Here is a 26045-nt window from a genome sequence, read left to right as displayed (position 1 = left end):
AACATGGTTGAAGTTTGCACAGAATATGTTTGCTAAATACAAGAAAAACATGTTTTTTTTTGTTGTTATGTTATCTTTATAGTGGTGGTTAAACAAATAAACCTCAAATTTGGTGTTTTGATAATAAAAATAACTACCTACTGTCTGCATGAACCACAGGTAATAGAAACAGATCAAATATGAGTCGACGGTTGCAAAAAAATTTGTTACGGAACCCTTAGGTCGTTAGCTCGACTTGTACGTTTCTATACTTCACCAGCCAAATAGACGTTCGGGGTCGTTAAACTTCTCATTCCCTCATACACGGTTGCAGCAAGAATAAAACGGAATTCGTCAATTTGATTCGCGGGGATAATGCGTCAGTTTCTTTTTAAAGTTTATATGCATGCATCCGCACCCGATCTGATGACGTAGCCATGTGAGCACGCCTGCACGAAGCTCAGTAAATTAAACCAGACCAGACGCCGACCGGCCTTCTTCCAGTGCGATGCGAAAAGCGCGCGTCATCGGTACCGCAAATACTTTTTAAAACTTTTTTTTAAGAATCTACATAAATATACCGCGAGTGAAAAAGTTTCTAAACTTTTACTAAAATGCTTACGCTCCTGCTGATCGTCTTTTTTTTTAACGCGATAACTGCACTCAATTGCTCGGAGAAAGACAGATACAATTTGACCGGATCGGTTGAGCGGGACGGTGTGTATTCCCTTAACGGACTGCAGTTTTCCAATCATTATGTGTTTAATGAAGTAGTTGATGGTGTTAATTATACTTTCGGCTGCGATTGTAAAAGTGAACCGTGTTATGTCAAGTGTTGTCCTTCTGGTTATGTAAAGAAGTTTGGTGTTCCTGAATGCAAACCGGCAAAGGGGACATTGAAAGAACGTGTCCAAAATAATGAACTTACTCTCAATTATATGGACACTTACAAGAAACAGTTGGACGTTAAAGAAATGAAGTTGGTGTATGGGATTGACTGTGCTTTTTATTTAGAGGATTTGAAGTGGTATGTTCAGGAGGTAAGTTTGTTTATACCTACACCTTGACATTACTTACCTGCCTAATATATCCCACGCCACTCGTACAACGTATATAATCTCAGCTTATTCATAAGGTTGACTGGTAGAGAAAGTCTTATGACATTAAGTTCGCCTTTTGTACTTTTGTCTTATGTTTTTTTTTTAAACGCACTAATTTTACGAAATAATATGAATAGTATGCGCATAATAAATATGTTTTAAAAGTTACATGTTTTCATTGCAGGGTTTCTCATTATTTCTGTTTTATTTCGTGATTCTGTTTTCACCATCGTAATCTAGAGATTATGACAATTAATTTGAGGTATATTTCAATTATATATGCTCCAGTTTAGTCTAGGCCCAAGTGCTTAATATAATCGTCCGTCTCTTTAAACTGCTATTTTTTCTTGTATAATGAGCCGCTAGAGGTTTAGTATAAACACTGATTTAGTTAGCTAATGTATGAGAATCGTAAATGTTTAAATCAATATACCTATTGCTATTAAACTCATAGACTATTGTGTGTGTATAGCCTGCTTACAGATCTACTAGAAAGATATAATTACACTCGCAGATTCACCTCCGGGAAAAACAATGCAGTAGGTATAGGTAATAACTGCGTGCGATTTACAATCATTGGCGTTGAGTTACACAATCGACGGTTTTCCTTCAAGGACTTAAGGAGCCCTTTAGAAATTCAGAATTAATAACTTTTTACGCTTTTGATCTTATTTTGACACCTACGGTCTTAAAGATGACCCACGCTGATTGGTGAATGAGAGATAAAGCGAACGTTGTGCGTGTAGGTCGTGTCAAAACCAGTTTAAACCCATAACGAATTAATAAATTAGAAACGACCTCAAGATATAGCTTTATAAACCTAGTTATATCGAGTGTAACGTAATGTTTGTTATCCGTGTGTGAAATGTAATGTAATACTTAGTGTAATGATTCTATGTTGTTATGTGTTGGTTTCATGACGTATTGGTTTACTGTAAAGTCGTGTAAACGTATTTATAAAATAAATAAATAAAAATAAAAATAAATATGCATAGCCCATTTTTCTAGCTCAACCAATATATGGTTACAGGGTACTAGAACCTTTAAAACTCATGATTTTATTATCTCCGAGGAGAGCTCTACAAATGGAAATAGTAAGAAATTTGATAAATTTGTCTATTTATTCAAATTATTTAATATTTCATTCATTATTGAAATGTTTCAAATTCTCATCATCACTTTTTTTTCCGACATGAGTTCTTTTCTAGTGTTCGTAGCACCGAAATAGAGTTTATAAATAGTGGTTGTAATTTTAAGATTCATTTAAAACAACCACAACTCCGATGTAATCGCTGTGATAATGGACGTTTTAAATTCGTCTCAGTTTGTAGTGGTAATAATAATTCTAGTTTAGATGAGAAAGGGTTTACCTTTAATACAAGGATGTAACAAAAATAGTGGTGATGCGTATCGTGTTCTGATTAGGAAAAAAAAGAAGAACTTTTTTTTGACGCGATATTTTTTTACCTTTATGTGGAGGGTAGGCCGACTCGGACGAACTGCCCATAGAAAAAAATTGTTTCGCGTCAAAACAATTGTACATAATGTTCTTCATATACTTACTTATAAAAAGGTTATTTCTAAAAATACTACATTTTCCCCAAAATCTGTACTATGCCAATAGTTTATTTAGGGAAAGTCTTCTACGACCATAATTGTGTCAACGCGGATGGTAGCTGCCCTCAGTCACCCATTTAAAATTCCTAACAAAATTTTATAGTCCTACGCTACGCTTTGGTTTAGAAACAGAAAAAGTGCCGCAAGCATTTACGAGAGCCTAAATAACCCATTACTACTTCAATAGATACCTAATTATAGACACCATTTGGGGCCTGTTTCACGTCAATACGTGACATTTTACATGTAGCAGAGGATTCGTTTGATTATGTAAAATTGGCCTTTGCCCGTGACTTCGTCAACGTAGAAATATTTTTTTTAGGGTTCAGTACCCAAAGGGTAAAGACTTCTCTGTCCGTCTGTCTGTCTGCCACCAAGGCTGTATCTCATGAACCGTGAAGGATATAAAATGTATTTCGCCTATCAACTCCGACATTACGTTTTCTTTATAGTTACTTCCAGTTAAATAAATAGAAAGTGTGTCAAAAATACCTACAGAGCTACAGTTTACTTTTATTGCTATTGATGCGTGAAGTAAATTTTTATTATTTAAATAGGTACAGTCAACAACCCTTTTTTATACGTAGACCTTATTGTGCTTATTGTGCGTTATTTTTCTTTAATCATTGCTGTTTTTTGAAGTTTTCTGTTTTTTGCGACAATAAATGACTTTTTATCTATTTATTTATGCATTAATAAACGTTTTTTTTTTAATTGCATTCATTATTTTTATATGATTTTGACCTACGTTCTTTCATTGATATGCGTTAAAATTGTTAAATAACAAACGAACCCGTCAACGCCATCTATTCGAGAGTAGGCCAAATGTAGTGGCGCCATCTGTTCGAGAATCAAATTTTCTTGATTTTCTAGGCACGTTTTTTCCTTAGACTGTATCCATCTATTACGGAGTTACCGGAGTTATAATTTATCTTTGGTTAAGGGAACTTCTCCAAGAAACTAGCCTAATGTCAGCTGCTAGGTTTAGCTCTCAGCTCAGATCATGGTTAAATATCACTTGTTTCTAAAATTATTGATTCCTGTTAATCTTGATATTACCTAAGATACACAAAGATAACAAAGGAAATGTTGGCCTGAGTACTATACTTATAATATGATGTCGTGTTAGCTTTTGTCAAGATTGACAATAATTTATGATCATTAAGGAGATTATTCAATAAACAATCATCATGCAAACATTACTATAATATGTATCTATTTTAATATCAGCATTCAAAGGAAAATTTATTCCCTCACCATTGTACCGCGATAAAGTAGACGATAAATTATTTGATTCTACACAATACCCCAACCACATAGCACAGACAACTAAATAATACAGACTCATAATAACATGCATTATTTGCTACGTTTTCAACCAAAAGGTACCACATTGTCGGTTGTCGATAAGGTTAATTTCTAATTGAAGCTTCTATAGAAATAGCGCCTTACTGACAAGCGACAATAAGTACCCTTTTGGTTGAAAATGGCACATTTAATATTGTATAATAGATACTTAACTATTACCGTCACACAATCCGAGAGCATCACCTAACATTAAGCCATATCTCAATACATACTATAATACTTAGGCCACATCATCTGTTGCTGATGTTTTGCGGCGCTTGTGGGTTTATGGGGTCCCGCATCGCCGTTGATGGCTATAGAGTCCTATAGCAGCGCGGCATTTCTTGCCACATCGATCGCACACAAATGCAGTATGTAAATATTCATGCCAATTTTCATGTAATTTAAGCCTATCGTTTTATAATATAAAAGCGTATGGGAGCGACTTTTTGGCGGCGGGATCGTATAACTTAAAAGTTACGCTACAACTATTTGAACTTTCTATTAGAGAGCTCACTTCGCTTTAGTGTTAATTGTCTTACAAAATATATGGGTAAGTATAAAGGATATTAAATGTCTTTATTATTTGTTAGTCTGCACATAGTCACCTACACGTTAGTTTAATTAATTAATATGCAATGTGTTTATTCAATTAACCATCTATGTAGCTGGTGGAATAGAGAAATACGAGTAAGTAAGCTTAGAATGCTCACATATGGCTCACACACAGACAAAAACACATTTTGCGAAAAATTACTTGTAATAAAATTTAAGCTTAATAAATATCAAGTTGTAAGTGAGTTTAAAAATTGTTTAATAATATGTTTTACCATACTTCCTATAAAACTTATTGTTTAAGTTTTATTAAGGAATCCGATGTAAGGAGTGAGCACTCTAAATAAGCTTACTAATTTCTCTATGGTAGTAGGTAGGTCCAAGTCCAAGTCTCGCATCCGTACATGAGTATCGGCCGTATGACCGTCTTGACGCTAACACTTAAAGAAGAAAACAAGCTCCTGGTGGCAGAAAGGAGAATACTCAGAAAAATCCTGGGTCCTGTGAGAAGGGAAGATGGCAGTTTTAGACTCCGAAAAAACGTCGAGATTGAAGATCTTGTGGCTGCACCCAACATTATAGGTGAGACAAAAGCTCACCGTCTCCGCTGGTTCGGCCACGTTTTGAGAATGGAGGAGGATCGCGGCGTTAAAAGGGCGTACTTGGGACGCCAGGTGGGGCGGAAGCCGATCGGACGTCCCAGGTATCGCTGGGGCGATGCTGTTGGAGTAGATTTGAGCGCTCTCCATGCCGATAACTGGCGGGAGATGGCACAGGATCAAGACGACTGGCGTATACTCGTGTCGGAGGCCAAGACTCATTTTGGGTCGCTGCGCCATTAAGTAAGTAAGTAAGTAAGTATGATCTTATTAACATTGTTGAAAACCACGGCAGATGTATGCCAAGACTAAAAAAATACTACCTAAGTCTAGAGTAATGTATAAAATAGATGCAGAGATTTGATGTGTATAGATTAGTTTTATATATATATATAATAGTATAATACAATTATATACCTAATAGTATTAAGCAAACGCGGATCGGACCGCGCGAACTCGCCAACTATTACATAAACCAAAGAGGTTTACAATAGTGGCATACTGGCAAAAGTTGTATGAATATTTAAAGTGAATAAATAAATTAAAAAAAAAAAAAAGTAGGTAGGTAATGTATGTACAGTTAGACCAAGCTAAGTTGGCAGCGATGATAGCCTAAACAGTGCAAGTGTTCTCGCAAAGGTTCTCAATCGATTGAAAAAATGTAAACAGGTGTTTTGGAGCCGTTTGTGAAAAAAAATTGGCTATTATAAAAAGTAACTCTTCGCCATAATTGTTTCGAGGTAGAGACTGAAAAGCGTCGCTAATTGGGTCAAAAACTTTTTAGTATGAGCTTATTATCTTATATTATGCATCTTTTCTATGAACATAATAAATTAATAGGACTTTAGACTAGACTAATAAATATTAACATTTTAAATAAATAAATAAATGAAAAAATCTTTATTGCCACACCTTAGGAAACAATTATTTACCAATTTATGAAAAAATAGCTTCAAAATACAAAATATACTTAAAATTATCAACTTAACTTAATAATATTGTCTTCGGTTACCGCGATAGTTACTCATGAAATAAAACTATGAAAACGTCGAAACGTCGGGATGTATTATAAATTCAATATACGCGATATAATCCGTTTTCATAGTTTTATTTAACTTAATAACTTTAACTTAAATCTATGGTGAGGCAAAGGGTCCCAATCTCAGCATGTGCGGTGCCAGAGGGCTCCGCACTGATTTTCGGACTGGTCCTGGGAGGGTTGGGGTCGGTCGCTACTAGCATAATGTATAACTTATATAACTTATATATACCTATAATTAACTATTCTACTTGTTTTACTTTTACCTTAGTTTTAAGTACGTGTTGCCTGATATAAAACTTTAATTATTTTATTTTTATATATTTATAACTTTATTTCATTGTTATGTTTACATAAGTTTTCCTACTGCTGTTAGGGCTACGCTTGGTGGAGCAGTATCTTTTGCACCGTCATTTACTGAATTAGGCACGATACTAATACGAAGAAGGCAGACGAGTTCATATCTAAGTATGCGCATGGACAGGTCATGGTTTATTTTTATAAGGAAAACGGTAATTCGCGTAGAAGTTGGTGCACAAAATTGGGCCAAGGGCGTAAGATGCGAGGAAAAGAAAGAGTGTGCGACCGAGTTAATATGCAATTTTGCCTTTTTTTGTAGCTTAAATAGATATGACCCGTACGTGTATCCATAAATAACGTTAATAATGTTTTATATATCTAATGAATGAAAGTTTATTTGAACCTTTCAAACATAGGTATGGTTTTATGTTTAGTATCCTAAACTGACAAACATCTTGTAAGTCGAATTTAAACTGTTGTGAGACTTACTTATATTAAATAACTTTACGTTGTAGATTCACTTGTTTTTAGTCACTCGCGCGACATGTTTCGGAGAGCCTAGGTCTGCTTTCTACAAACACTAACTGTGCTAGCAGCCGAGCGTTCACGACGGTCGTATATCGCGTACTGCGGCGCGCCGACTAAAAACTAACTAAAAACAAGTGAGTCTAAACCGTAAAAATATTACAAAACGCCATCGATTAATAATTAAAATACCATAATATTGCTATAAGCAGCTTTTAAAAATTTCTATTATTTTCGACCGTTATCTTTAGCGTACCTATATTTGTATTGTATTGTATTGTAGTTCGGGCGATTTTCCGCAACTCGACGACTGGCGCCTATTTTCCGTGACATGGGGGTGGGCTAGTCCTGCCAGCCCAGCTCCTCGAGGAAACCTATCAAACCTTTGATGTTGAGTCTCGGGGAGGTCTCTCGGGGATCCGAGATGTTTCGCCCTGTATGGGGCCACTCCGCTGCACTCCAGCACCACGTGAGAGGCTGTTTCTTCTGTCTCCATGTATCCTCTGCATAGGGGACTGTCTGTGACACCTGTTTTAAAAAGATGTTTGTTAAATAGTCCATGACCTGTTATGACACTGGTTACCATGCTCAGTCGGGTCTTTCCTAATTGAAGGAGCACCCTTGTGAGCTTTCCGTTGATGCCAGGCATGGCTTGTTTGGCCTGTCTGCATCTAGTCTGGTTTAGCCAATGTTCTGTGTGTAGCTTCCCTGTACGTGCCAGCAGCATTGAGCGTACCTTGCTAAACGGTATCGGGATTATCGGTTCCTATATTTAAGATCATTATCAAAAAAGAATATAGCTGGAATAATTTTATTGGTTGGTTGGTTGGTCTCTGTCAGTGTCCACAAACGCTCTTTTTATGAAAAAAAAAAACAAATTGAAAAGTTGCCCCTTTCATTATTATATGTCAAATCAAAACGCCGACATACAACAATGAAATATACATATTTTAAGAGTCTTGTTTAATCTCCATAAGGAAGGATGTTAGTGTTACTCACAAAAACATGTTTTCAAGCTCAACAGTTATCATACGGTCAACGACCATTTTAATTGGAATGTAAATGACTTACGGTCATTACAATGTAGACATGTGCTTATGGAGTTCAAAACTACAACATTAAGTTCAAAACACATACTTAATAATATTTTATTTTAAACCTATTATCTCAGCATTGAGTAAAACAAATGTAGCGATTTACTATCATTTAATGTTAATGTATAATAAGTATACTTCCTATTGAAATAGTAATTATTTCGTAAGGGCAATAGGTACGTACATACCTATGTCCAGTCAGCATCGAATAAATAGTGCCAGTCAGTGGCCAAATATTTACATAGCAACACACCTTTGTTACCATAGGAGTAACGTTTTTGTCGCATTTGATTAATAGTAATTGAGATCTTTAAATAACACATTTAGGAAGCGTTGAGGTGAGTGGAACAAATGGCCATCATTATATGTGTCAATGTCATGTAGTTAACAAAACTTCGAACTGACATCGGAAAGAAGAAAGCTTGAGCGCTCGCTCATGACGCACGTGGGTCAAAAGCGTTCGGGAAAACCGGCGTCTTTTCTGTAAACATTACAAAAGTTATCATTTGGCTTATGGTGCGGCGGGATGGGCCATAAGCCGTCCGACACCACTACCCTCTCTACACGCTGGCCCATCTTAGTGGGCCACCTATGATGGTCCATCGTGTAAAGGAGCCATTATACATATTTCAAACATAGAACGTCTATCCAATCAATGTAAAACTCTACTACAATGCCAAAAGTTTGATTTACATGATCCCATGAATAAAACTATAAAAACGGATTATATTGCGCATATTTGGTATATTGAATTTATAAACATCCCGACGTTTTATTTCATGAGTAACTATCGCGGTAACTGAAGACAATATTACATGACCTCATTGGCCTTATTTTTAGTTTAAAAACTTAGCCTGGGTACATGTGTCTGTCTGGGTATAAACTACAACAATCGGAGCGTGGGCAATGCAGAAATGTCTTAAAATCATCGCTGCTCTTTCACTTGTGTTTATTTTATTTAAAACTAAACTATTTAATGATTTCTACGGAAAGCGAGTGTTTTGACTGTGATATGTTTTTTAATATAACTTTGCTCACAAATCTGTAACAAGTGTGCGTAATTGAAGATCATATTTACGCGGAATCGCGAAAGGTTGAGAGAACTTTGCGTATAAGCTGTTGTGGGCTCAGGGTAAAGGTTAATATTAAGGTTAATATCTAGTCTATTTGTGCCAACGCATACTTACGCGGAAATCACACTGAAGGGGGTTACCTACTATATTTACCAGTCGCCGGACACTGCTATCTTGCTACTAAGAGCGTCAGGAAAATAACTTCCCTCTCAGCAGAAAGTGTCCGGCGACCGGATAAATATAATACCACTAATTTCTTTATTTACATACAAGATATATACAGTGGTACTATTACGTAAATACTACTACGTAATAACTAGCTTAAACCTAAAATAGGCCCTTGAGACATTGTACCAAGGATGCTGGCGGCATTTCCTCGCTGCATCGCAATGCTGACGTGCGAGGAAGCCGCCAGCTCTTCGGTAACCAGTTACGTCAACCAGACGCTTAGCGATTTCTGCAAACCACTAATTAAATGCGGATCCACACCAGTGTATGTATATAGCGAAGTCCCGCTCGCACACCGTAGCGCGTGCTGATCCACATCAAGTTAGGGTTATGACACCTATCCTTTTTCAGGACACTCGAAAAGAGACAAAGAAAAGTCTATGTTGTTTCACTGGACAGTTAAGATAACAGAAAATGACCGGCGAGAGAATTGATCTAATAACCTTTAATGTGAAGACCGGCTTAAAGAATTCTTATATCTATGAGATTACGCTTCTGAATCTATAAATAACTATGATGGGTCATTCTCTGAGAATAAGTCTGCGGTGGCGTCTAATTGCATTCCAACGTCTCTTTTCGTACATTTTGTATGGGTCGCGGCAATTAGACCGAAGACATATTTTTTGAGAATGACCCTAATATGAAGAAAGATTTATGATCGCCTTATGTTCTTCCTATTGGAGGCCTGTTTTAAAAACAAACTGTGTAGCAGTATGCTCTTCAGCGCCAAAATTGTAATCTCAATTTAATAAATATGATTAATAGTATGTTCAAACATACATGTTATTTTAAAAAAACTAAATAAAAAAGTTTATCAGTACGGTTTTTACTCACTATTATTTTGAGTCGCTTTTGGCGACTCAAAATAATAGTGAGTAAAAACCGTACTGATAAATATTTTGAAATATGTCTCACGATAGTTTAAGTGCGATAAAAAAGTTGAGATCTTTTATCCATTTGGATTTATATGTATTTATTTTTTATCTATTTATTTCATTAATTTTAATGGGTACCAAAGTTATATTGTCTTCGGTTACCGCGATAGTTACTCATGAAATAAAACTATGAAAAACGGATTATATCGCGATTACAGCGTTCGTGGTCAACGGGTGACCCGTTGACCACGAACGCTGTAAAGAATTCGAAACGTCGGGATGTATTATAAATTCAATATACGCGATATAATCCGTTTTTCATAGTTTTATTTCATGGGTACCAAAGTTGTTTACTCCGAATTACATAAGTGTTTTTTTTCAGCGTGTGTTAGCTTAGCCTGTTAGGTACAGATCAAACCTAACTGAAGGTATATTAGTCAACATCAAATAATTTACAGTCGCTAGCGTAGCCATGTTATATCGTACGCGACTCTGGTAATAAAGACGTTTTCTAACAATCGACTACGTTTCTTCTGTACGATGCTATTCTTAACACAATTTAGATAAGATAGACTTGTGTAAGCACCTTTGCCGCGTCCCACCTGAGGCAAACCTCACGGTGTGCTGGCTCGGCGGCGGAATCCGCCGCCAAGCTAAAGCACACCAAATACTCCGCCCTGGAATCAAGCTATGACTTCGTGCCGGTGGCAATAGAAACCGCGGGGCCCTGGGGCTCTGAGGCTCGGCGTCTGATTGGTGAACTGGGGAGGCGTCTACGGGAGAGGGGCTGCGACCCCCGCTCTGGATCGTACCTGGTTCAACAGATCTCAATTGCAGTGCAGCGAGGGAATGCTGCAGGCATCATGGGAACTTTTGAGCCGGGTACGATGCAGGGTGGAGGCGCATATTAGACCTTTAGTTTATTAGTTTTAGATTATTAGTTTTAATTATTTTTATTTATTGAAACTTAAAATTAATTTATCTAGATAATATATATTTGGACCCATGAAAATTCCAACTAACCACACATTACACAAGCTAATAATCGAAACAGTGATACATTTCCTCTGCAATTTTTCCCCCTATGTTTGCGATTAACTCTACTAATGGTTAAAATAAATAAACTGAGTGCTATTCGTACGGGCGTGAAAACTCCTAATGTTCTCACGTCAGTTTATCGTTAGTCTGTACGGAAAGAGAAGTCTTGAAATGTATGGGATCCAATACATTTTACGATTCTTCTTTCCGCACACGATGAGTTCAATTGCTAATGGTTTTAGGCAGGCGTTTGAATTAAACGCGCGTGTTTTGTATCGAGTTCTTAGGACTGGTAACGTTGAAGAAAACATGCCATTATCATAGCTTAAACTTTTTATGAAACTTCATAATGAAAGGAACCTAAAGGAAAATCTTATCGAAGAAATAGAACACACGCACACGCGTCTGCCTTTAACTTTAAAGTAGGGGATATCCCGCGTGCCGAGGATTAAGTGAAAGGCTACTTATAAATAAATTACTAAAAGTCGTTTCTTTTCTATTTTTGGTTTGGTTAGTATACTTGATGTACTTACCTACTGACTAAATTGAAAAGTTGGTAGAAGAATATTATTCTAGCCATAAAGGATGACTCACGCCTCATGTTAGACCGGGCCGGGGCTGGGCCGGAGCTTCCGGCGCTCCGTTTTCTATGGAAAGTAGAAAGTACCACGTGATCACCGATCAGCCGTCATAGAAAATATCGTGTCGGACGCAACGGCCCGGCCCGGTCCGGCCCGGTCTAGCATGAGTCATCCTTAAATTCTGACACAAAGTTAATTGTCCCTAGAGACTGCGATTTTAAACTAATATAATTAAGTTAATATAGGGACTATAACGAGTGTAAAATACCTAATGATGATTATTCCATGTTGTCATACATGCCTTTTATGGAGCAAACGAATAGGGCCTAACTTACGCACCATTTTTTGTGGAAAATGACACCCTTTGTTTTGATTTTTTTTATTCAGGTGATCAATTTGTACGATTTTCAACACATTCCTTGTCTGCATACAGATCTAAGTAAGCAGCCATCGATCGATATAACGTACGACATTGATACGACCTTAACGATCGCTCACGCTAATTGTTGCGCGCGTAATCGTAATGCAATGAGAGTCGTGTAATTGGGCATCTCGCTCCCATTTAATGGTGCGCGTGAGATGTATCACGTACTTACTTCTTCTTACTTCCGATGGCGCTACAACCCTTTGTGAGTCTTGGCCTCCTCGACTATCTACCTCCAGTTGTCGCGATCCTTGGCGACTTTTCTCCAGTTGGTATATTTCCTCATCATCCTAAGATCTTCTTCCACGCAGTCCAGCCCTCTTTTCTTAGGCTTACCACTAGGCCTTTTCTGCTGTGGCGTCCACCTTGTCATAATTTTTGGAGCTCTGGAATCGAGAGGAGATGTATCACGTATCATAACAAAATCAAAACTTTTAACATTGTTAATTCAGAATCGGCATCTAATTAGTTGCAGTTGCAGCATGATACTCTATTTGAGCTTTGATGTAATTAGTGATATTCAATGATAGAGCATGAAACTCAACTTGAGTTGAGCTAGGCGGTTCCCTGAGCCAGAAGGCGAAAAATCTCTTTATATGATCATATTTTTCTAAGAGACATTGATATTCGTAAACGTTGACAAAATATATGTAGTTCTTGATTATATTATCTTTAATTATAAGCTTCCGATACACGAATTATGACACTACGCTCGATACAATTAAATCCCAAAGTAACCTCTAACTAGGACTTTTAATCCAACTTTACTCGGTTATTTATTATGTGAAAAAAAAAGAAAAAACGACCTTAAGTTAAGATTGTTTTTCACCTTTTTGTTTGTTTAGTTGTTAAGATTCTTAACAATAAAAGTAAACTCTTTAAGTTAATAGGTGGAATAGTTATTTCCTCTTATTGCAAACTTGTACCATCAGGAATTATCGTTTTTGCTCACGACTTTGGGTCAAGAAACCGGTACATCTTGTTTAATAAAGTATTCCATCAGTTACGTACTCCATTAAGAATATTCACTGCGGGTATTATTATTCTTTCATCGACTATTTCATTCACTAACTTACAACTTAAGTTTACCTGGGTATACCTAGTATTACCTAAGCCTTTTGGGTAAAGCTCGTAAATTGAAACTTTAATTTGAATACCGCGTTTACACACTGGGAGGGTAATGTCAGTCAGAAGTGATGATGCAAAACCTAAGCCGGTAAACTTGAGTTTAATAAACCTTCTTCTGTTTAATTAATCTTTATCTTATAAATATTGTAAACTTCATAATTCAGCTTAGTAATGAATGCGTGACGAGTTCCCCCTACCGAGTACCGTTGTTTTTTGCAAGACAAACCTTTTTTACTCGTTTTACCAAACCAGCTAGTCCTTGCTTATATCTCGTGGGTGTCGGACGACTTTCGAACACTCCAACATCTTTACGTAAACATGATCGTCCTTTGTCCATTTTGTGACAAAAACGTGTTATTAGTGAATGGACGTTAAATCTATGAATGAAATTTAATGTTCGTCTCCCATTTGTTGAATGTGACTTGTGTTATGTTATGCTCAAAACAAGACATAAAAAGAGTAAAAATATAGTAAGATTTTGGTTTATTATCAGACCATGACAAGAACCCATGTCATAGTGAATTAGAGGATTGATTTTATTATATATGCTTTGTGTCCCCACATAGTGTGATTTAACAGTCATTGCGTCAGTTCTGTGCTTTTGTTGTGGGAGGAATTTTAATTTGTTTACATCTGGGTAACTACTTGTAGTTAGGCGATGTTTTTAATATTAGTTATAGGTGCTACTTCAAATCTTAAATAGAATTATGATTTCCAACGAATAATCACGAATTTTTAAAGTAGTAAACTCTTTATTGTCTAAAAATACATATTAAAAAGTCACGCAGTATTCCGGCAACATTTTTCCGAGGATTTTCCCTAGTCAATTAAAATTATTATTCTACGATTAACATTGGTTAATCAGCACATCATCGTTAACATCACGATATTGTTGTGTTAACGGCTTACTAAACCTACGAATCTCTAAAATTAGTGGTTATTCTTAGCTCGTATACGTTAACGCAATCTTTGATTCCATGTTACCTTTATACACCGCAAGTGGAATTCCCTGATTGAGTAACCGAGACCGCCTCTTAGCACCATTGCGAAGCCGGCTCACTTGTCGCCAGCAGCACCTACCGACGCACGTTTAGTCGTTTAGAGAATTAACACAAAATAAATGACTGTCGCCTCGTAAGTTTAAATTGGAGAAACCAAACAAATGACAGTCGCGTGCTAGCAGCGCCCGAGGATGTATACAATAGTGTTGTTGGTGTTAATCGCGCGGACTGTAACAGGTCGTGTAGAAGTGTGTGATTTCGGAAACAGTGTGGACATATCGACAGGGAAACGTTTATCTAACGGCGGCATATTATACGAGAATGAAATTTATAATAGACACCAATATTACATCGATAACGAAACTTTACATGAAAGAGGATGTGTTTGTATGAAAAAGACTTGTATCAGAAAATGTTGTCCTGTGGGGCAGGGATACACGAAAAAGACTTGTGTGGATGTGGCTGAACCGTTCGACCCCCCGATATGGGACGACCATGTGCCACAGAGAGGGATGAACGTGTCTAGATTCGGCCTGGTGTCCGGGATAGTGACGTGTAGGGAGAACTTCGTGAGACTGAGGATAAACGGGACTGTGAAGGGAGACTTTCGCCTGTTAGTGGTGAGTTCTGTGCTACATTTAAGTAACTTAAAAACAGAGCTGAGAAACAAGTTTCTGTTACTGAAGCAAGCTTTCTACACAAGAAAATATCTTACTAGCAGTAGTTTCAATAAAACTTATACACATCTCATTTTTGATCATGTTTTATTCGCTTTAGCAATAGCTAAATATACATAGAATGACCTTGAGCCTATTCAACAAAAATACTGTGGCTTTAATATTGAGAAGATATCTACTCGTAGTAGGTACCTAACGTCATATCTAATCTGACCAATCTAAAATATTGAGAACCATTTCGTATTTCACTTTAAAACATAAGCTGAAGGTCTATATAGGTATCATTCATCGGCAACGAAAAACTTTCTGGTTAAGAGTATCTATGGCAAAGTATCTAGTAAAGGCCATAACATAACAGTAAAGTAATCAACAACTAGGCAATAAAGTTAAAAATCTCGCAGCAATTGCAAGTATAAATAGAAGGCACTCATCCATTGGTTAACAATCTATTTATTTATTCAACTATTTTTTGCTAGACTATAAGCACCAGTGTGCCTGATCCATGGTTTCGCATGAACTATTCGTGATCGTCAGGCGTTTACTGGCTTCCAAAGTGTATATTGAATAAATGAATGAATATGTCGCCCGCACACACACACACACACACACGCCCGCACACACACACGCACCTAAACAGTACCTATACACCCAAAATTGCACGTGCATCACCTGTAAACCTAAGTTTAGTTATGTATGTAGTTTTAGTTTCACCCTGTCTTAAATTTAGCTTTGTAACTAGTATTATTGTTATTACCTACTCATTAGTAACTTCTTTAAACTTAAGTATAGTGTTTTATTGGCATTTCGCACAAATCATGTCACTGATATTTCGTGTCTGGATTGGTTACTTACGTGACAGGCTACGCCTAGTGTAGGAACCGGTACAACCGTCATTGTAAATGCATAAATGTACATAAATTGTCCCTTAGTTTTAAGACCAGTTAATTTTGTTTCTGCCTAAATCGTTGTGTACAATAAATGATTTTTACTTTACTTAACTTTATGTATTGAATATCTGGTGGCATGTACCATCGTTAATTGATAACAGTAGAGCCTTAGCAATTCGGACCCTCGTAAATCCGGTGATCCCTGTAATCTGGATTCAACGGTAACGCACTGCCTTGTCGTCTCGAAATTTTGAAATTAAGAGTACCTCCGACATGAAGTGCGAAATAATTTATTTCCTTAGTTTCATCAAAGTAATACAATATATACAATATTTCATTTATTTGCTCATTAAGTAAGTGATTTTGAATCCGGAAACCTCTGTAATCCGTCGGTTGCTTGTTTTTTGCCTGTCCGGATTAGCTTGATAACCATGAGTAGCAAAACACGCAACAAAAAGCAACGCAATCACTAACCACCATGGTCACGGCCGTGGTTATGGTTGCACAGTCAGACAAAAGGTTAGGACTCTAATTGTACTTACCGGTAAAATGATAATGACTAATGCAAATTTTGCAATTATCTACAAAACGATAAAATAGTTAGCCTGGTTTCAAATTTTCCGGGATAATAAGTTTCCAATGGCCAACACATTCTTAAGAATTTATTCCCCGCTGACATTTGTATGTTATTTAGGTATTATTTTCAGACATTTGTGTATCTTTTTTGCATTGATTATACACTAGATACATTTAAGGTCACGCAAAGGGCAATGGAGAGAGCTATGCTCGGGGTTTCTCTGCGTGATAGAGTCAGAAATGATGATATCCGCAGTAGAACTAGGGTCACCGACATAGCTCGCAGAATTGCAAACCTTAAGTGGCAGTGGGCGGGGCACATTGCTCGCAGAACTGATGGCCGGTGGGGCCGGAAGGTTCTGGAGTGGCGTCCGCGTACCGGAAGACGAACTGCCGGTAGGCCTCCAACGAGATGGAGCGACGACCTGGTGAAGGTCGCGGGAATTCGGTGGTTGCGAGCGGCACAGGATCGGTCGGAGTGGCGAGCCTTGGGGGAGGCCCATGTCCAGCAGTGGACGTCTATCGGCTGACGTGATGATGATGATGACATCTAGTGTAGGTATACAATCATTTAGCAATCGAGATATACAATATACATATAAGTACATACATGACCATTACCACGAGTATTATGTAAAAACCGACCAAGTGCGAGTCGGACTTTCCCACCGAGGGTTCCGTACTTTTTAGTATTTGTTGTTATAGCGGCAACAGAAATACATCATCTGTGAAAATTCCAACTGTCTATATAGCTATCAGTATCACGGTTCATGAGATACAGCCTGGTGACAGACAGACAGACAGACAGACAGACGGACAGCGGGCTCTTAGTAAAAGGGTCCCGTTTTTACCCTTTGGGTACGGAACTCTAAAAAAGTATGATGACATTTTTATCCAACGAAGGTGCACATTTTTTGCCACGATGTGCACACCACACTCAGATCATCACTTGCCCCTGCCACGCACTTCGCAAATTATAGGCAATAAGCCAAAATAATTATAATAATACAGGTAAAGCCAAGATGAAAATCGTACATCGACAAACGCCAACCGATAAAAAAATTATCGGGATGACAAAATGCTACTAGCTACTAGCAAAGATAGATATAACTCCGTAATAGATGGATACAGTCTAAGGAAAAAACGTGCCTCTAAAATCAAGAAAATTTGATTCTCGTTCAGAGGGCGCTACTAGCTTTGGCCTACTGTCGTATAGATGGCGTTGACGGTTTCGTTTGTTATTTAACAATTTTAACGCATATCAGTGAAAGAATATGGGTCAAAATCATAAAAATAATTAATGCAAACAAAAAAATCATTTATCCATATTTAAATACATTTTATCGTATTTTTATAAATCTTCATTTTTAGTTTTAAAGTGTGTCGACAGATGGCAGTGAATTTACTGGGGTTACAAAATTTACTATGACAGTACCGCTCTAGTATAAGTTACTCTATGCTACTAGTCACGTGACTTTTTTTTTCGTGGGTTGTTTCATGGGCTAGGCCCCCAGATCAAATTCAACCAACTTGTTAAAGTTAATCATGCTCAGATGAATTAGTTATTTGCTGATAATTACCACTCCAGAAAGTTATTACATTGAAGTAATAGTTCTAACTTGGGTTTTGTTTTGAGTTTTATCATTAGTTAAATATGTCCATTTAATTAGCAAGTATGTATATTCCCATGATGTGTGATATGTATGTTCTTACTAATAATTCGATTACATACCTATGTAGTTTTGCAAAAATAAAACCTTTTTTCGAATATTCTTTTCTGTAGACAACCATTTTACTACTAATCCAAGGAGCCAAAACTTAATGACGATAATGAAGTTGCGCAGTTACATTACTTACAACTCAAAACGAAAATAAATCATGTACCGGGATGACAGATGCTACGAAAAATCACGTGATTATTTTCATACATTATTTAAGTTTATCTACCCCCAGAGGTTTTATGATGGCATCCTACGGTCTTCATCATCAAATTAAGTTAAATAAATGTTTCTACTAATTGAACCCCCTGCTCTTAATGGCGTCAAATGTAGTCAACATCAGCACATAGTAAAAGCAAAAAGTGAAATTGGCCAGTAGCATAAAGTAACTTATACTAGAGCGGTACTGTCATAGTAAATTTTGTAACCCCAGTAAATTCACTGCCATCTGTCGACACACTTTGAAACTAAAAATAAATATTTATAAAAATACGATAAAATGTATTTAAATATGGATAAATGATTTTTTTATTTGCATTAATTATTATTATATGATTTTGACCCATGTTCTTTCACTGGTATGCGTTAAAATTATAAATAACAAACGAAACAGTCAACGCCCTCTATACGAGTGTAGGCCAAAACTAGTGGCGCCATCTGATTGAGAATCAAATTTTCGTGATTTTCGAGGCACGTTTTTTCCTTAGACTGTATCCATCTATTACGGAGTTATATCTATCTTTGGCCAGTAGGTATTCTAAACTCGACGTTTTATGGTACTTGTATAATTTTTCTGGGTAATACTTTAGTGCTTAATGTCCGTAAGACTTTAAATGTATTTCAAATGACACATCATTCACAAACCGACCAGACTGATAGCTTAAGTACTTAAACCGGACTTAAACATTAAGTTAGGACAAAGAGAATTAAGTAGACATAGAGTGCTCACTCTATACATCAGTTTAAATTCCAAAAAGACTATTATTTTCGTAGACGCCATCTAGCGTCAGCTCTTTGCTTATTTTATTTATTTATTTTCTTTTAAAATTTAATTGAGGCAACAAGGCCCATATTACATATACCTTATAGACTAACATAATTATGTACATGTCAATTTCATAAATTTTAAAACTAAACACTATTTTGGCGACAGAACGGCGTGGCTCCGTTGAATCGTCTGCTCTTGTGTCTTATTCGGCAGTTTGCCCCGGAACCTCCGAAACACGACACCCTTCGGCCAGAAGTCGGCGCACTCGATGATCTCCTGCAGGCTGCAGCGGACCAATATATATTTAATGCAAGCTCATTTAATATTTGTGTAACAGTTTAGGCATTTACAGGTAGTCACAGTCCAAGAAATCAGTTTTTTATTATTACTGCATATGATTAGCACAAAAAACTTGAGAAACGAACACAGGCCTTGTCCATTGTACAGACAGACGCTAATTACACGATATGACCGGTAGTGGGATTGCCCAAGTCTCCAGTCATCTTTCCACTTGGTCAGTTCTTTATCACTCTGTAATTATTTTGTTTTTATCGTCATTACAATCAGTACAATCAGCTTATATTTTATTTTTTATTTTATTTATCAGAACACATACAGTCATGTCATACATAAAGAATATAGATATCAGTTACAAAAATATATAAAAACAGACCGAGGTTCATAAATGTAAACATAAACATCAAAAGATACAAAAACATTTTTGCTAAGAGGAAATAAGTAAAACATTAAGTATACATTATTTTATCAACAACAGTTTGGATCTCGGATCGATGTCGATGTTTTTTGATACTCGTTTGAAAAAAGTATGTCTAGAATAAGTAGTGCGTGCGAAACTCACAAAAAACAAATTATGAGGACGTAAGGAGCGATGCGGTACATTAAACATAATATTTTGTAGCAATATTTGGGCAATTAATTTCATTTTTTGAGATTTTGAAAAAGAAAATTGTGTAAAAAGAGTATTCTATTACAAAGCGAAGTCATACATCGATCATGGTTTATATGACCATGAAATAAATGACTATCACTAAAGCCTCGTGTGTTTTGGTCAACTGAGTTGAAATCTTTTTTTTTTCATTGTTTTTGTCTCCATGGCATGGTCTCCGAGTGACGCCGCTCTATAGTACCTAGTCGTTATGTTTTACAGAAATGTTGCTCTCCCCTCATATAATGTGACATGACATGCCCTGTACCTAATAGTTAGTACCTTAGGCAGCAAAGTTAAAATTCACTCGACTGTATGTTACAGACTTAAATTTGATTAGCTAGTTAAGCTGAAAACATTGAGGTACTTCAAATGAACATGCTGCCGTAATTTTTATCGAATCGTAGGTATGATTTAATTAAGAAATATCTTGTATGTAGTAACTGATTGCAGACGGAGCTTCCAAAATTGCGAAATAAATTGCGGTGGGAAAATTTCGGAAACTTCTTAATTTTTTGTTGAAGAAACGAAACTTTTCATTTGTAAAATGAAACCTTCCTTTGTTTCTTATGAAATTTTCCCGAAATTTCCAAGAATTTTTCCAACTTTCTAGAAATTTTCCGCAACTTGCAGATCTGTATACGCGACGGTAATCTGTCGAATGATGAAACTGCATCGGTAAACACGAGACCTCGTCGAACGCATTTGCATCGATTTTAATTCTGTAATCTCTTAGTAATATCTGCAAATCAAATAATTATGGTAATTATGCTGTCTTCCTTGAATGTCCACTCACTTTTATATAAAACTATTTAGAATATTCAGCGTAGGTAAATTACCTATTTACTTGCTTAAACATAAACAGAGGTAAAAATAAGTTCATTGTAGTGCATATTAGGAGGAAACTCCCAAAATTCTTACATCAAGTTCATAAGTCGTGAATAATCTAAGTAATTTCACATACTTTACACTGGAGATGGATTTCGCTGGTAGAGTGCGCAAAAAACCATTCATAGGCACACAACCAAATGGTTCCCTATTGTGTTGCAGAAAGTTTTTTTACATAATTTTTGTATTGCATAATGCTACTTGGCAGAAATGTCGTTTGGCAGAATTACCTTGCGCATACTTAATGCTTTTCGCATAATATTACTTTGCAGATTTTTTTGCATAATATTATTTAGCAGAAAACCCTAACCACTTAGAAAATTCTGCCAAATGAATATTATGCGAAATGACTATTATGGCAAGTATATATTTATGGGAAAGTATCATTCAACTAAAAGTTTTCTGCGATACGAGTTATGTGAAGTGTATTTCTGACAAATAATATTCTGCCAGATCAGGGGAACCCAAACCAAATTGATTTCTTTTTAGACCCTTCAATCCAACTCTTGATTTCAACTTTTTATTAGACCCAAGCCTGATAATTGAAATAACTTTGTTCTTTCAGGACGGAAGGCTGTTTATCCATGTGCCTGGCAGTGTGAATCCCTGGCAGAAGAGGGAACCCGGCGAGTACTGCATAGACAGCTTCATACAAGAACATGCAGATGGATCGACTAGTACCAAGCTGGACGCGCTGGTGTGCTTCACAGAGGAGGAAGATGACAGTTCGGGTTACATCGTCAGTTCCACTTGTAAGTTTCCTCCATTTTTATATTTAAACTGGAACATTTGATCAGAATATCGCATTATATACCTTTTCATACTTCTGACCATTCTAGAAAGCTGATTTTTGGTAACTTAAAATTGGAAGCCGATCACTATTAAAATTAAACCGAATTTTACGACGCGTTATAGCAAAGAATTTGAAAGTTTTAGACGATTAGAGTCAGTTGGTAAGCAATCCTCTAGAGGAGTGCTCCTGCTGGGGTCGTTTTCTGCCATTGACAATTTTAGAATAAATATAATGCACGTAACATGCTTCGTAGAGTTAGGCCAAGAAAAGTCTACAACGATTTTGATAGGATACGCGGTGCGAGTGTTATTCATACGTCATAATTCATAATTTCATAGAAGTTTGAAGTTTGAAGAAAATTCAAAATCGTTGCTGACTTGTCTTGGTCTAACTCTAGTAGACTACATTCAACCAAGTAATTACCAACCGAGTATATTTCACTTCTCTTGTTGTACAAAAGTAATTTAACACGAGCAGAATTGTGATTAAAAAAATACTAAAGTAAACCTCCACGTTCAAACAATTTTTTTAACTAAGCCATTTACTCCAGGTATGCTGATCTCATCAGCGTTCTTCATCGTGACCATAGCGGTGTACGCGTTGCTTCCTGAGCTGCAGAATCTGCACGGGCGGGTGCTGATGGTGTACCTAGCCTGCATGTGCGTGGGCTTCACTTTCATGGCTGCCATGCAGATTATGATCACCGTCAATAATACCACGCTTACGATCTGCATGGGACTAAGTAAGTAACTCTTTACTATATTAACTACTTCTACCTACCTACTTTCAACTCGACAGTGTCTTCACGCGTACTCTATGCCTCCATACTTTAAGTTTAGGCCATATGTACTCCATCATTTCCATGTCTAAGTTGTCTAACCCGGTTCAAAGAAGTCTACATTGCATGCTGAGGTTTTCACATGCTGATAAGGAAAAAATAAGGAATTGGTACATAATGTACACCCAGCCGCAAACTTACATGACCACTTTAAGAATGAACTCCAATGTCCAATTTTCCATGCAGGTAATTTTGCAGCTGTACAGAGGTACACTGGGTTTCAAAGCAGAGTCTGAAACGCCCTGCCATATTATTACTCAGCCACTTTTATTTACTTATATTAGACGTGCATGACGAATATACTTCCGACATTTTAATTTCATTAAGTAATGCGAAATAGTTAATTGTCATTTTTGGTCAATTTGGGTGTGGTCTGTGGGTAGCTAGAGTAGCCATGTCCCAAAGGTTAGGGGATGTGATAATAAATATTATGAATTTTAATCGCTTTGAGTGCTTGCGTACATAGGTTACTGACAAAAGTTAAAATTTTGTTTATTATCATATGTACATATTTTAAATTAAAATAAGTAGCTAAAACTAAAGGATCTTATATGTACCATCGCCCACACTGTTAACTGAGAGTTCGTAAACCTTATAACAAAAGGCATATGGTCCACCGATGGAGAGTTAAAAAGTGTTGCTGTTTGTACAAGACAGTTTATCCAAAGGAGATGTATTTAGGTACATGACTAAACTAAAAGGGTTCCGTTTTTACCGTTTTGGCTAAAATGAAACTAAAAATGATGTTACTGAGGATTTGAGGAACCCCATTTTTATGGTTTTCTTTTAATAACAAACCATCCATCCATATATTTCAGTGATACATAATATTAACAAACTGATTTAACTCGGCCCGCATACAGTGCATAGTGCATCGCAGTGTGAATGCACTTATTGGTATGCTTCTGTACTTTCCCAATCTAGTAATTATAATGTCATTACCATTTAAACATCACCACGTTCTGGGTTTATGTAGGTCCCCTCAAACTGTCGCTATTTTCAAATTTTATTTTTATAGGCTACTCTATGAATCACCGATTCAAAGATTTTTAAACCTTTCTGTACATTTTAATTACTTTTTTCTACTTTTAGGGTTCCGTACCTCAAAAGGAAAAACGGAACCCTTATAGGATCACTCGTCCGTCTGTCTGTCTGTCCGTCTGTCACAGCCTATTTTCTCCGAAACTACTGGACCAATTAAGTTGAAATTTGGTACATATGTAAGTTTGTATCCCAAAGACGGACATGTAACGTAAACAAATAAATTTTAAACACGGGGGCCACTTTTTGGGGGTTAAATGTGAAAATTAAAAAATAAAGTTTTTCAAACTATAACGTGTTACATATCAAATGAAGGAGCTGATTGTGAGAATCTCAAATATTTATTTTTTATAATTTTAGGAGAAACAGTTTAGAAGTTATTCAAGAAAATAGGCAAAAAATTACCATTCCCCATTTTCTGAAACTACTGGGTCTAAAATTTTGAAAAAAATACACAAAATAGATCTTTACCTATAAATCACAGGAAAACCTATTAGAAATGTGCAGTCAAGCGTGAGTCGGACTTAATTACTTAGTTTTTGATCCGACCCCTACGGGTTTTTTAAAGACATTTCACTCACGTTTCACATAAAAAATACATTTGTTTAAATTGTGTAATGTACGGAACCCTTGGAACGCGAGTCCGACTCGCACTTTTTTTTTATTGCCTTCTGCTATGTCGGTATTGTATATCTTAAATAACGTAGTTTTTGTCTTTATTTACAATTAGACAATGTGTAATTTAAGATTTAGTAAATAACATATCCCATAAAAACATAAATTTGAAATGCGAGCCAGGTTTAATATTAAGAATATTCGCCGCTGTTGACTTCGATTGAAAAGAATTGAGAATGAGATCTATATGCGTGCCAAGTACTAGATAATACTATTACTTATTCTGTGGTACTAGTTTACTTGGGATCTAATTAAAGTTCAGGATTAGTTTTGATACCAACAAACAAAATTTTAGAAAAGTAACATAGACAAATATAATATAGCGTGTACGTTAAAGCTAGCCAAGTCAAATCCTGAACTTTAATAAGATCCTAATATAAGTAAACTAGAACTTGGCACCCATATAGATCTCAATTCTTATTTCGGCAAAGTCAACAGCGAGGCATATTCTTAATATTGAACTTGGCTCTCATTTCACATTTATGTTTTTGATGAGTACATTGACAACGCCTGCGTTGGCGGTCAATGCGTAGTCTGAATACGACCTTAGCCCGTAATATTTTTGTAAACAACCTTTCAATTTTATTAATTGAACACAACACAAACATGTAGGTATGGAACGACAACAACTGTCGCGGGTTGGCAACGTTCCCAATTATTAGAAAGAACATAAACGATAATGAAATCAAAGAACTTTATTTTTGTATTTGATTCATAATCATTTTTTTCGATGTGACACGTTCGTGAGACAAAAATTGCGCAGTTTTTTTAGAACGAAGAAAATTGACTCGTAAAAAACAAATTACTAAATAAGGAAAAGTGTCACGAATGTTCTTATACTGATATGTGGTAAATTTGTTAAATAGCACACGAAACCGTCAACGCCATTTAGCCAAGAATAGGCCAAACGTGTAGGCGCCATCTGTCCGAGAATAATTTTTCCTTGATTTCCGAGGCACGTTTTTTCCTTAGACTTTATAAATCTTATACGGAGTTACATAATTATGTAGGTCTTTGTAAAAAGTGTCCTCTTCTATCTGCCTAGATTATGGGAAAATATATGACTGTTGCTACTTATTTAGCGGAACAAAAGAGAATTAAGTAGACATGGAGTGCTCACTCCATACATCAGTTTTGTTACCAAAAAGATTATTATTTTTGTAGTCGACATCTAGCGTCAAGTAGCGGAATTATCAGTACTGCTACTAGACAATAGAGACTCGACGACTCGACAATCTAATCATAAGATGTTCAATAATTGTGCCATTCTCAACCAAACCGGTACTTATTGTCGCTTGTCAATTAGGTGATATTTCCATAAAGATTGAATTTGAAATCAACCTTAGGTATCGACAACCGACAATGTGGTACCTTTTAGTTGAAAACGTCACAATTAGGTACCAACTGAATAATTTGCAAGATGTAAAATGGGAGAGGCATTTTTTTTCAACTTGGATGTCATGCTAGATACATGATCATAAAAATATAATTTAATCGACCGTATCCTGATACAAG

The 26045-nt window shown here is 36.4% G+C and overlaps 1 protein-coding gene across 4 annotated transcripts in view; it reads left to right on the top strand.

Moving 5' to 3' along the window:
* The first annotated feature begins 457 nt into the window (after positions 1-457).
* The window catches only part of LOC134746228 (G-protein coupled receptor Mth2-like), a 30817-nt gene continuing 5229 nt past the window's right edge, over positions 458-26045 (top strand). For 2 of the 4 annotated variants that reach the window (XM_063680557.1, XM_063680555.1), the window contains exons 1-3: positions 14429-15123; positions 21749-21935; positions 22527-22718. In XM_063680557.1, coding sequence (XP_063536627.1) covers positions 14695-15123; positions 21749-21935; positions 22527-22718 — 808 coding nt within the window. In that variant the 5' untranslated portion in view covers positions 14429-14694. Of the gene's footprint in view, positions 1020-14428; positions 15124-21748; positions 21936-22526; positions 22719-26045 lie in introns of those variants that run through there. The other 2 variants (XM_063680556.1, XR_010128221.1) reach the window with 2 other exon arrangements.

The sequence above is a fragment of the Cydia strobilella genome, chromosome 12 (genome assembly GCF_947568885.1).
Source record: "Cydia strobilella chromosome 12, ilCydStro3.1, whole genome shotgun sequence".
Lineage (NCBI taxonomy): Eukaryota > Metazoa > Arthropoda > Insecta > Lepidoptera > Tortricidae > Cydia > Cydia strobilella.
The sequence above is the reverse complement of the archived record's forward strand: the minus strand, read 5'-3'. Positions and strand labels throughout refer to the sequence as shown.